Below are 13,153 nucleotides of genomic sequence, written 5' to 3' on the forward strand. Positions count from 1 at the left end.
TAATTATTAATATTAAAGAGAATTACTATTTAATTTATAATTTTTACATTCACTCATTTATTTTTATGATTTAATTTGTCAATAAAATAATTTATTTATCCAATTTTTTTTGAACATATTATGCGTGCTTCACTGTACTCCACAAATTTACTACACAGCCTTGAATGCGTTTCCCAATTCCGTCACTGCATTGACACTTTCCTCGCCGGCTTCGTTTTCTCTCACTAAAACTCGTTTCTTTTTTTTTTCTTGAGCTCAGTGAGTCAGCAAAGATGATGCACATGACCTTTTACTGGAGCCGGGAGGTGACTCTTCTGGTGGACTCCTGGCGCACCAAGACATGGCTGGCTTACGCCTTGACTCTTCTCGTTTGCCTAGTCGCCTCCGCCTTATACCAATTCCTAGAGAACCTCCGCATCCACATGCGCTTCAAAGTCATCGCCAGAACCGACGGTTCAGCGGCAGAAGAGCCTTTGCTTCGATCCAAGAAGAGTAAAGGGAAATGGTCGGCGGCGAGGGTAGCCGGAGCAGTGCTTTTCGGAGTGAACTCGGCGATCGGGTACATGCTGATGCTTGCTGTGATGTCGTTTAACGCAGGGGTGTTTGTGGCGATCGTATTGGGGCTGGCTATTGGGTATTTGTTGTTTAGGAGTGAAGATGAGAATTTGACTCTTTCTGATAGCCCTTGTGCCTGTGCCTAGACACACAGAGACAAGACAACTGAACAAAGTATGTATTTGTGTATGTACTTTTCTCTGTTGGGTTATGGTTGTATGTTTCTTTTCCCTGTAAAAATCTCATCTTTGTCTCGTGCAATTTGGGAACCGAGCTGAAGAAACAATTAGGTTCTTTGTCTTAATGTCTTTTTATGTCTTGATGTCCAGTAAGCCTCTGCTTTCTTCTTTGGGTTTGGTTGGACCATTTTGTTCAAAAGTAGAACAATAGATTCATAATCCATCTATTTGTAATTGAAATTAAAATCTCAAATGATTTTAACTATGGGTTTTAGGCAAATTTGAAGGAGATGCTTTTAAATCCATGGCAACACAAAATGATAATGAGAAAAATCACCAAACTAATTGCAAGGAGCCAAGGACTGAACCTGAAATCACCAAAAGGCTTGGTGGTAATCTTTGGTTTCAGAAACAGACTTCAATGCACCTAATTGTTCCATTAAAGCTACTACTAATTGTTGCACATGAATTTGATGAGAATTAAGGAATGCTTGCTGTCCAGATAAGATGATTCCATACCAACCCTATTATTATTATTATTATTATATAAAGCCATGAAATATGTAACAAGGAACATAAACAGTTTCAAAAAAAAAAAAAAATGATTGGGGTGCTCCCAACACCCACAAAACCAATTATCAAGTGTTGTTGAATTTTTAACTAATTAAATAAACTTACAGGTGGCTTGAATAGACGCATGGACGGTTAGTGCTGCTGAGTTGTAGAAACTTCTAACGTTCTCACATTCATTTGATCAAGTGATAGTGATCAAATTGCTTCAGCTTTTTCTTTGGTTCGGAATCATGCATCTGATTAAGAAAGATGTTAGGTGCTTGTCTATTTCAAGTTAATTAATAATTAGTTTAAAATCCTGCGTGGGAGGATGCATTTTGTGTTAGGTGCCTGTCTATTCTAGTAGTTTAAGAATACTGGAACATATAGGAATTAGTTGAATAAAGCGATGAAGAGATCCATCCTCAGCTCTTTCCCTCCACCTTCCCACCAAATATTAGCAAAAAGAAGTTGCATACACTGTTCATGCCAGCAGAAATCTGAAATTTTATTACAGTGCAGTTTTACTACAATTTGAGTAATGTTCCTCTTGTATCTCTTTTCTGTGAAAACTCAAGAGGGGTTTGAAACAATTCTTGGGGAAAAGAAAAATAATGTGCATTGTTATGTGCTTGTATTTATGCTATCTATACTTCCTCTCTTCTGGGAGTGTAGGGAGAGCTAAAACCATTGCCAATATTCTCATAAAGAGCAGAATCTGAATAAGCAACTCTTGATAAAGGCAGTTTGATCCGATGTCTCCAACCGCGACGGTGATGGTGCCTGGTTTTGTGGTGTTCATTTTCTTCACTGGCATCTTTTTCTCCTTCACTTTTGACGCCTTCCTCCATTCCAAAGCATTTCTTGCTACCATTTTCATTTGGTACTATGTACACAAAAGGTTCGACAAATGCATCATCAAAATTCTGAAGAGACTCCAGGACCTGGACCACGCAGCTCATTGTGGGCCTAGTCTTTGGATGATGGCTTAGGCATTTGTAAGCTAATGCAGCTGCCTTTAGAGCTCCACTAGTGGAAAATTGCCCTTCAAGTCTTGGGTCTATAGTCCTGTCCAGCTTGTTTGGGTCCTTCAACAGAGGTCTTACCCATTCTACAAGGCTCTGCTCTCGACCTGGGCGGTTCTCATCCATGGAACGTTTACCGGTTAATAACTCTAGCAGAACTACCCCAAAGCTGTACACGTCACTCATGGTTGTGAGATGACCTGGAATCAGGAATTTCAGCAGGGTTAGATTCCAGGATAAGAATTTTCCATAGTTGGTGTTGGCTGCTTCTGGGACAAGGAACTTGCATTAAAGAGAAAACATTTCATGATTGATCAACATTACCAGTCATGACATACTCAGGAGCAGCATAACCTTGCGTACCCATTACGCGTGTTGTGACATGTGTCTCTTCTCCTTCTGGACCATCCCTCGCAAGCCCAAAATCTGAGAGTTTTGCAGTGTAATCCTTTGAAGACAAAAATATATTGGGAAGTAATTAATCTCATGGGCATAGATTAGTATAATAATTTTATAGTAAAGCTCAGGAGAGGGGGCTTACAGGGTCTAACAAAATATTTGAAGATTTAAAATCCCTGAATATCACAGGTTTATCAGTTTCATGGAGGAAGGTCAGGCCCTTAGCTGCTCCAAGTGCAATTTTCATCCTAGTTGACCATGGCAAAGTAGCTGAGTATCCTGCATAAGTAAATTTTTTAAACCTTTATTTCTGTTAACGGTATGATTTTGAAATATGAGTTCGTTAATGATAGACAACAGAAAGGATTCAATCCCAACATAAAAGAACTTAATTCAAGCAACATACTTCTGAAGAGTTGATTCTCTAAGCTGCCTCTTGGCATGTACTCATATACCAGGAGCCTTTGGTCCTCCTCACAACAGTATCCAATCAATTTAACAAGATGTGGATGCCTCAGCTGTCCAAGAAAGATTATTTCGGCCTGCAAGAAACCACCGCTATTTGTTTGAACAAAATCTTTATGGAAGGATACTACAAATACAAATAGATTCTCTTATTAGGTTGCAAGAAACCGACAAAGTTGTATTGTATATGTAGAACTAACCATCCACTCGTTGTGGCCTTGCATACCATCCAAGTCCAGAGACTTGACAGCTACAGGCTGAGCCTCCAATCCAGGCCTAAGCTTGTCATCAACAAACCCCTTGTACACTGGTCCAAACCCACCTTCACCAAGGAGATTGTTTCTTGAAAAGCTCTGTGTGATGACTCTTAGCTCTGCAAATGTGAAAATATGCAGTTTCGGACCAGCGAAAGAATTCGACAGATCTTCAACAGAGAGTGGTGAACTTGGATTATTCACATCCGAAAGGGATAGCCTACGAAAAGAACTATGAGTCAACGCCTGGCTTTCGGATTCCGGCAAGGGCTCAGTCTTGTAACAACTCATGATGATACATTTCCATGTACCCTTTTTCATCATGGTCATCTTCAAAACTTTTCTGTCTTCTATAGAATCAACTCCCTCAGAAATGATTGATCTGTCTCCACATTGAAAAGCGAAGAGTACCCTTCAAATCTGATGAACAGAACATGGAGAGGAGCTAAAAAGAAGATATATTCATATAGAAAAACTTGAATGGAAGGCCTGCTTTAAATTTTCTTTTTCACTCACCAACCACGTACTCCAACTCTCAAGTCCCACATATATAGAGGGACGTAATTACCAAAGATAATTAGTGAATTCTTTACTTCTTTAGCACGGATTTTTCTTTTTTTTTTTTAAATATCAAGCTCTTAAGTCTACAAATTAGTTAGGGAGAGATGATTTGGCCGCCTCTTGACTTTCTGCACCAAATACAAAAGAGAAACAAACAAGGTGTCTTTTCAACTTGTTAATTTCTTCACCTTCTCAGGATCCATATGTCATTCTTTCCTTCTCCTGTACACATATGTCCATTTTCCGCAGCAATGGAAACCTTGGAAAGCCTGCTTCTAGCTGTCTAGTAATAGAGCGTTTATGTTATAATTTAACATATAAAAATAATTACGAAAATGATATTAGTGATCTAATAATTTTATAATCTTAGAGGGGAAAGTTTATTGATTCCAATGGGGACTAATGGAGAAGTTAGGAGGTCAGGATCAGAGGAAACCAACCAGACAAGTAGTGACTTTCCTAGAGCTTCCTAAGCCAAGAACATATTTTGTGGATGGCCTGCAGGGAAAGCTTCTAGAACGAATTTGACCCAGCAATTCTTGGCTAAATTGAATACAATCCTCCTGCTCTACAGATAAGCATCAAAATTAGAGTAATTAATGAATTTATTATTATTATTATTATTATTATTATTATTATTATTCAACAAAAAAGTTCATTTATACAAAACATTGATTCAACTTTCATAACAAAATATATATTTCAGTGGGCAAAAAGGCTTGGACTTGGAACGCTAATGACCTCATCTGACAACACAATCGAATTCATAACCATAAAAAAAATTGTCAACTGTGTGCAATTGAGGGCCTGGAATTGGTATGTCAATTAAACAGGTGATAATTATCAGGCAACTAATGGCATTGGATTGTCAAGAAAAAAAGGGTGAGCAAATCAATCTACCCACAACCACCAAAACCCCTCAAGAAAATTTTACCCAATACCATATATAAAATATTCTTTGGAAAATTATTATTTAATTACCTTCTTCTATAGCATAATAGATTCAATTGCATGCAGTTCTCTCTCTCTCTCTTTTAAAAGTGATTAGTGATTACCAACCAACCACACTGTATAAAACAAGTAAACAACATGAAGCATGCCCTTTTAAACATGTAATAAAAAAAATTAATTAATTAGTCATCTCTCATTTCCATGAATTTTGAATTACCTTACCTTTAAATAAAAAAATTGAGCTCAAAAGTAGTAGGACAAATTCTAATTTTATAGAAAATGTTAGAAATAGATGTATACTTAAATTATTGGCCACGAGAAAGAAGAAATTACAAATGGGAAAAATTAGCACTAAATGACAAGCAAGCGAGGGCCATGCATCAATTGTAAAATATCTTCAAACTCAGACCACAAATTTCTATATTTTTCCTTTTTTGAAAGTCTAATGAAGTTTGAATGAAGTATGATTAATTTGAGACCCATTTCACCCCCTCCAAAATGGGAGATAAAATTCAATAAAAAAAATTGCATCCAAAAACATTAATTAAAAGAATTCTCTCACATTGAAATCCTATTACATCCAATCCAATCTAAAATTTATAAAATATTAAAATTCAATATCAAGAATTTATCTTATTTTTAAAAATTTAATTCAGACCTAATTCAATCTGAAAATTAATAAATATACAGAATTAAAGATTTAAAATTTATTCGATGAATTGTTTATCCTAAATACTATTTAATAAAAATATTATATTATGTAATTATTTTCAATAATAATATCAAATTATATTTTATATTATTAATTAAAATTTTAATTATTTCAATTATTATTTTAAACGTAATATTGAAAACAAAAATTTTTAAAATTATTAAACAAACCAAATGAATTGCCTTTTACTAAAATATGATTTCTTATCTATAAATTTTAGTTAATAATTCTTAAATCATACATAAAATTATAAGATTTTAAAGTCATATTTTAACATATAAAAAATAAATTTTCAAATATAAATCTAATAATATGCATATGCTTTTTATGGATTACGGCTACGTGTCAATATCGGAGTCATCTTCTGTCACGGAATGATGGAAGCAACGACAGCGTATAAAAGAAGAAAGATGGCTAATCTTCCCTCCTGCCTCATTTTTAGCTCCGAGACAAGCGGAGTGATTTTATATATATATATATTAAATGATGAAAAATGCTTGAGCAGAAGTTGTCTTTCCGATTCTACTGCTGATGATTTGGATTTTGAATTTTGAGGCATATTGAAGGAAAAAATAAAAAATCAGGAATTAGGTAAATTGGGCTGTTGATGTTCTCATTTCAGCAAGAGGTTCAGTGAACACTTGCCTTGTTTTTTTAATTGGTATAAGGTTGGGATTGCACGCTAAAGGTGGCCACCGACCCATTTCTATTAATTTTAGATTGAAACCGATAGTTTTAATTTTTTATTCAGAAAATCTCAGATTTTAAGAGTTTTAGTTATTCAGATTTGATTTGATTTTAAAAGAAAATTAATTGAATTAAATTATATTAAATTATTTTATTTTATAGAAAATTTATGTATTATATATATTTATATATATATATATAAATATAAATTATTTAATTTTATTAATTAATAATTATTAGATTTAAATCAATGTTAAAATTAGATTAAATAATTTAAAAATTAATTTTAAATAAAAAAAAAACAATCAAAGCATAAAAATTGATCGAATTGACTAGAATTAAGATAATTCAATTTAATTCAATTTTATGCATTTCAGTTCTGTTTAGTTTATGAAATATGACAATTCAATTAATTCAGTTTTAATAATTTGATTCAATTTGATTTAAACTGAATATTCAACCTTAATTTTCCATTAATCTTTTACAATTTTAATTTCAAAGTGATTTTAATTTCATTTTAACTTAAATTGAGGCAATTCGATAATTTAAAATAATTTTACTTTTATTATAACTAGTTTTTTTTGTTTCTCTTGTTTACACTCCTTCTATATATTCATGATTTAATTTTTTTTTATACATAATTTATATTATTTTTTGTATACTACAATATATTAATTTTCAATAACAAATTTTTATTGTGTCACGTTCTAAATTTCTTGTTATTTAAGAATATAAATAATAAAAAATTTATAAAAATTTCTTTCATAATATAATAAAGTTTATTTATGTTATACTATAACGTTTGAAAATTTTTATTTAAACATTTAATATACTATAGACATTATTCTATAATATTTAAAATAATGTTAATGATATATATTTTGTAGTTTTAAATAATGTTAATAATACATCTATAAAGAAATAAGAATATGTCAACTAAAATCATTTATTATTTTAAAGTAGTAGTGTTTATATTAAAAAAAAATCTATATAGAAAATACTTAAGAAATATTATTAAAATAAATTACCGTAATAATATTCTTTACTATTTTGTAAAGGTAGTTTTCATAGAAAAAAAATTAATAAAGATGTAAAAAATATTTATAATCAATTATCTTTGTAATATGTGTATTTTAGTTACTATTAAAATAATTCAAATATATTATCACTAAGTATAATTATTATTAAAATTTAATTTATGTTAAATATTGTAATATTAGAAACTGAAATTTTTAAGTTTGTCGCTAAACATGGCAATAATACATGACGTTTTTTATAAAAGTATTAGTGATGAATTTTGCGCCGCTAAAAGACGATGTTATATGAATTAACCTCATCGATAAACTATTAGTGATGGAGTTTGTGTCGCTAACTTAGTTATATGAATTAGTGATAAATTTTTTGTCACTAATATATGTTATTGGCGACAAATTATTTTTCTGTCGTTATAAATATATATCTTATCAGGACCACTAAGGTTTCTTTTTCACCATTGCCTTCTGGGACATAGAGATGTGGAACAGTGAAAAAAAAAAGAAAAAATACAAAATAATAAATTATTTATTAAAAAAATAATAATATATATAATTAAAATTTTAATATATAACAATAATAGAGTAAAAAAGTAAAATAATTTCATAAAATAATAAATTTTTTTATAATTTAAAATTTACCATTAGAGTTTAAATAATATCAATTTTTTAAGTGAGTAAACTAATGGATATATTAAAATTTTCTTTATTTGAGTTAGTTTTTAAGTGAAACTATCAATTTTCTTAATTATTGAAATCTCATCACTGTTCCTCTCTGTTAATTTTGAGTTATCTTCCAATTTTATTTAAGGATTTAAATCACTTTTAAACCTAATTTTAAGAAGGCTAGAAGAAATATTTTGTCTTATTTTAAAAGGATTTTTAATGAATACTTCTATTTTTTTTTTAATTGTACATATTATTGCATTAAAGCTCATAAGGCAACATTACATCAGAAAAGGCTAAGACTTGAACCCAATACAAAATCAACATAAATTCTCTACCTATAAGCAACCCAAGCCCTAACCAAACATCTCCTACAACCAACTTAGCAAAAACCTAGAAACTTCCACCACTTGCAGCGCTGCCAATAAAAGATAAGCAAGAGAGACTCACCGGAATTGAACCAAAATAAGGAGAAACTCTCTTAAAAAGAGAGAACTGCCCCACAGCCACACCCAGCAAGCCAACCTCTTCCAAATATGAACACAGATCACAAGTTGACACCGTGGGAAGAAAAAAAAAAAAAAGCAGGGGGATGGCATCTCACAGCGGCGGATGTATTTAAGAAAATATGATCAATTGATCCCTCGTTTCTTGAGAATTCCTTTGTGTATTTATAACTATTTACTCTTTATAAATTTAGTTATTAATTTCTCTTTTTTATAAAATATAAAATAAATTAAAATAAAAAAGTACATTATGTATTCGAATGTTTATATACTTTTAAAATTTGATTATAATTTTTTTAATAATAAATTTTATCTAACTAAATGTACATATAATAAATTGATAACCGATTTTAATTATCTTTATAAAGAATTATGTGTTAGATAGTATTAATAATGATGATTTTTTATAATTTTAAAGATATTTAAGTTTAATTATAAGATATTAATATTATATTTTTAATTTTTATATAATATTTTATTATGTATTTCTTATACATATTCATCCCAGAAATAAATATTTCTAAATCCATCATTGGCCTTTCAGTCTTATTATGGACAGAGGAAAGCCAACAACGACAAGTAATACCGGTTCCGATCCCCACATAATATTTTATTATATAATATTACTAAGGTTTCTTCTTACCGTTGTCTTCTGGGAGATGGAGATGGGGAACAGTGAAGTAAAAAAAAAAACAAAATAATAAGTAATTTGACTTGTTAAAATCACCGAGTAACATATCAAAAACTTCACTTAATGTAATTTAAAAAATAACAAAAATAATATACAAATTAACTTGTCAACTTTTTCAAAATATAAAATTAAATGGTACACGTCTTTATATTATTTATTAAAATAAAAAAATAAATAATTTGCGCTTACGTAGGCTTTCTATCCATGCGCGCATTTTATTATATTTCGGTGGGGGTCAATCGACTCCACTTGCATACAAGCAGCTTCACCTTTAGCGGGGAGGCTTTTGTTTTAACATGATCTTATAGGGCAATAGAAGCTTAACAAAATTTACGATGTGGACAGTATGACACTGTTCGTCTCTCTTAATTTTGACATAGTAAAGTTCATTTAAAAATAATATAAAGACTTATTTGTCTTTAAATTTTATTTAAGGATTTAAATCATTTTTTATCCTAATTTTAAGGAGGCTAGAAGAAATATTTTGTCCTATTTTAGAGGGAGAAACTCTCTTGAAAAGACTGGCAAAACAAAGCATGCTATCCACAGCTAAAAGAGAACCGCCCCACAGCCACACCCAGCAAGCCAACCTCTTCCAAACATATACACGGAGCACAAGTTGACACCATGGGAAGAAAAAATAAAAAAAGCAGGGCCATGGCCTCTGACAGCGGCGGCGGATGTATTTGAGAAAATGGGATCAATTGACGCCTATTTTTTGAGAATTTCTTTGTGTATATAAATATTTATTGGTGTTAACTCTTTATAAGTTTAGTTATTAAACTCCATTTTTTTAAAAATTTAAAATAAATTAAAGCAAAAAAATACGTTATATATTCAAAAGTTTATATACTTTAAAATTTGATTATAATTTTTGGAATAATGAACTTTATCTAAATAAATATATATATAATAAATTGATAAATAATTTTAATTATTTTTATAAAGAGTTATGTGCTTGATAGCATTAATAATGATGTAATTTTTTTTTTACAATTTTAAAGATGTTTAAGTCTAATTACAAGATATTAATATTATATTTTTAATTTTTATATAATATTTTAGTATTTATTTTTTATATATATTCATCCCAGAAAAAAAAATTTATAAATTCACCACTGGCCTTTCAATCTCATTATAGCCATAGGAAAGCCAACAACCACAAGTAAACGCTGGTTCTGATCCCCATAGAAGCCTTTCGACAAGTTTTCTCCCAAGATCATCAGCCAAACACCAAGTAGGGAAAAACACCAAACCCAGGAAGCAACAAAACCAAGAACCGATTTTAACCCCAGCTTCCTCCTAACATATTGTCTCTAGGTCACCCTCACCAAGTCTGCTAAACCCGTCCCTCAAAATCAAAATTATACATATCAAACCAGGCTAAGAAGAAGACTCACACCTAAGAAAACACGCCTTCTCCTATCTCGAAGGACAGAGAGGGACAACAAAACAAGTTTGACTGAATCCGAGAGGCTGTAAGAAAAAGAAACTCTTGAAAGAAATTTCTCTCTCTAAAATTCTAGAGAGAGTTTAGTGTATACATTGAAATTTTTGAGTACTTATTAATAGATTCAATTGATAAAAAAAAAAAAAAACAAATTATTAAACTTGCAACCAGCTGGGACAGCGATTGGATGGACCCAATCCCTTGATAATTATTTCAAACGTTAGTAGATAGCGTTATATAGCATTAATTTGTATTTGGTACCATCTTAATAAGCCAATTTTAGTGGTTGAGCATTTAATCTTCCTCACCTGTCTTTAAAAGACATGTCCCTCACAGGATTTGGATTCATTTGGGCTATCAAACACAGGATATATTTCTCTCTCTTAAAAACCCAACCCACCATATATTTTTTTCACTCAAATGGATATGGGGTTTGAAAATTATGCAGTTTTTAACTATTTAACTAAACGATCAGTAAACCATTCTGTCAATAGTTAAATGATCGATATATGTATATAAATTCAGTGTTGAGTAATTGTTGGTACAATTTGGTGCAGAAGAGGCCATGCCAAGATGCGCTTGCAAATTTAGTAAGTACTCCACGGCTGTTTCTCTTAAAATTGGAATATGATCGAAAGAGAGTTTGGTAGGTGGGTGAACTTTGCATGCACAGAACAAACCAACCATACCAATCTTTCCTTTTCATTTTATTTTCCACTAATCACTTTATTAGTACTAAATTATTTTCATTCCTAAAAAGCATCCCATTTATTTTTTTTTGCCTAAATCTAATATTTTATTAATTCAACACATAAAATATGTTGTCAACCGTTAGTTTGAAATAAAGTATTTGAGATAAAATATAAGACCCGAGCAAATTTCTTTTCTGGGAATAGAGTTAAACTCGATTCATTTTCTTTGCTAAATATATGAAACTCACCTATTTAATAAGTAAATCGCACTATACATCTTGTTTAAATTTAGTTCATTATAGGTCCGTTATATATATTATTTTTTAGTATATGATAAATTTGATTTAAATAAAAAAAATCATAATTTAATTCTAACGCCATTAAATTATAGTAGTTGAATAATTTATTAATTTTTTTAATTATAAAAAAATAAAACATTTAAAATTTTGAACTGTATTATTTTAAATTTTGCGTAAATTTAATTAGGTGAACTTTCAAAGTTTCAAATTAAATTTGCAAATGAGAGAAGAAATCGGTAGCTCTTGAATTCTTGGACGCTAGCTCCATGATGGGTATGAGTTACTTGTCAAAATGTAAGTGTCAATTGCTACATTAAAAGTGATAGACTAAAGTTTAATAGAAATGAAAAGATAATGAAAACAAGAAATTATTCAATTTTAGAATGGAAGTTGAGATTATTAATTTGATTTGTCAAGAGGAAAGGGAGTTGGGGCACGGAAAGAAAACTTTTCTTTTCACATCATTCACCATTTTGGCCTAGCTAGCAACTATACTTGCTAGTTGCATGAGTTTAGTTATAGTATTTCATGTTATTTGTAGAATCTTATTATTATTATTATTATTATTATTATTATTATTGTGTTGTATTGAACCTTAGTTTTTTTTTTTTTTTAAATGTTTGCAGTGGTGCTTAAATTAGCTTCACAAACATTTTAATTAATTCTTATTAACTGAGTTTATATAATAATGCACTCATATTATTTACAAACTATCTTTGACGCACAAATTTTTTTTTTATCACGTAATACTTATTATATAAAGATTAATTTTTTTATAATTAATAGTTATTACTATTTAATTACATAAGTATTTATTTTTTTTATTTTAGTTATCTTTATTATTATTATTATCTCAATTTTTATAATTTAAATAATTATTTTATTTATTAATTTAATATCTCAATAATTAGATTTATTATATTATTTTTAAGATTTGTCAAGGATATAATTAATATTTTTTCTTTAATGCTCGTATTTGTATCTTTTAATATTCATATATATATATATATATATAACTTTTTTTGGAGTTGCCACATAAGACTTATCCTTGACACTGCCAGATAACACTTACCATATAAAGATTAATTCTCTATAATTAAAAGTTATTGTTATTTATATTAAATATATATTTTTTTACTTTTACTTTTATTATTATTACTTCAATTTCATAATTTAAATGATTATTATATTTATTAATTGATTCAGAAATTCAAGGGCTCAACAATTAATTTTATATTTTTTTAGTTTATCAAAGACATAATTAATATTATTTTTTCTTAATGCTCATGCATGTAACTCATATTATTCATACATTTTTATCATAGATTTTTTATTTCATTTTCACAATTCTTTAATATGCTTGGGAAAAAAACAGTTCCTTAATATGTATATTAATTTTATGAGATTAATGAATGGATCTCTCTCTCTCTCTCTATATATATATTATCAAAGAGGGAGGACCTCCACCTAGCTAGGGA

The 13,153-nt window shown here is 29.7% G+C and overlaps 2 protein-coding genes across 2 annotated transcripts; one reads left to right on the forward strand and one right to left on the reverse strand.

Moving 5' to 3' along the window:
• LOC110662253 (copper transporter 5.1) lies at positions 1-859 on the forward strand. The gene has a single exon (XM_058129816.1). It carries the CDS (start codon positions 273-275, stop codon positions 699-701), a length of 429 nt encoding a protein of 142 aa, XP_057985799.1. The 5' UTR covers positions 1-272; the 3' UTR covers positions 702-859.
• A 914-nt stretch (positions 860-1,773) lies between these two features.
• LOC110662252 (probable serine/threonine-protein kinase PBL12) lies at positions 1,774-4,023 on the reverse strand. The gene is made up of 5 exons (XM_021821179.2): positions 3,376-4,023; positions 3,117-3,252; positions 2,853-2,989; positions 2,636-2,759; positions 1,774-2,511 (listed from the first exon to the last, which is right to left on the reverse strand). Exons 1-5 carry the CDS (start codon positions 3,757-3,759, stop codon positions 1,934-1,936), a joined length of 1,359 nt encoding a protein of 452 aa, XP_021676871.2. The 5' UTR covers positions 3,760-4,023; the 3' UTR covers positions 1,774-1,933.
• Positions 4,024-13,153: the final 9,130 nt, after the last annotated feature.

The sequence above is a fragment of the Hevea brasiliensis genome, chromosome 11, assembly GCF_030052815.1.
Source record: "Hevea brasiliensis isolate MT/VB/25A 57/8 chromosome 11, ASM3005281v1, whole genome shotgun sequence".
In the NCBI taxonomy this organism is placed as follows: domain Eukaryota; kingdom Viridiplantae; phylum Streptophyta; class Magnoliopsida; order Malpighiales; family Euphorbiaceae; genus Hevea; species Hevea brasiliensis.

Bases quoted from the DNA above. Each gene is read 5' to 3' on its own strand.
- LOC110662253 (XM_058129816.1), top strand. From the start codon at position 273: ATGATGCACATGACCTTTTACTGGAGCCGGGAGGTGACTCTTCTGGTG.
- LOC110662252 (XM_021821179.2), bottom strand. From the start codon at position 3,759: ATGACCATGATGAAAAAGGGTACATGGAAATGTATCATCATGAGTTGT. The intron at 3,253-3,375 runs GTTAGTTCTACA...GGTTTCTTGCAG, and splicing joins AAGGCCACAACGAGTGGATG to GCCGAAATAATCTTTCTTGG. The intron at 2,512-2,635 runs GTAATGTTGATC...TCCTGATTCCAG, and splicing joins TCCTGAGTATGTCATGACTG to GTCATCTCACAACCATGAGT.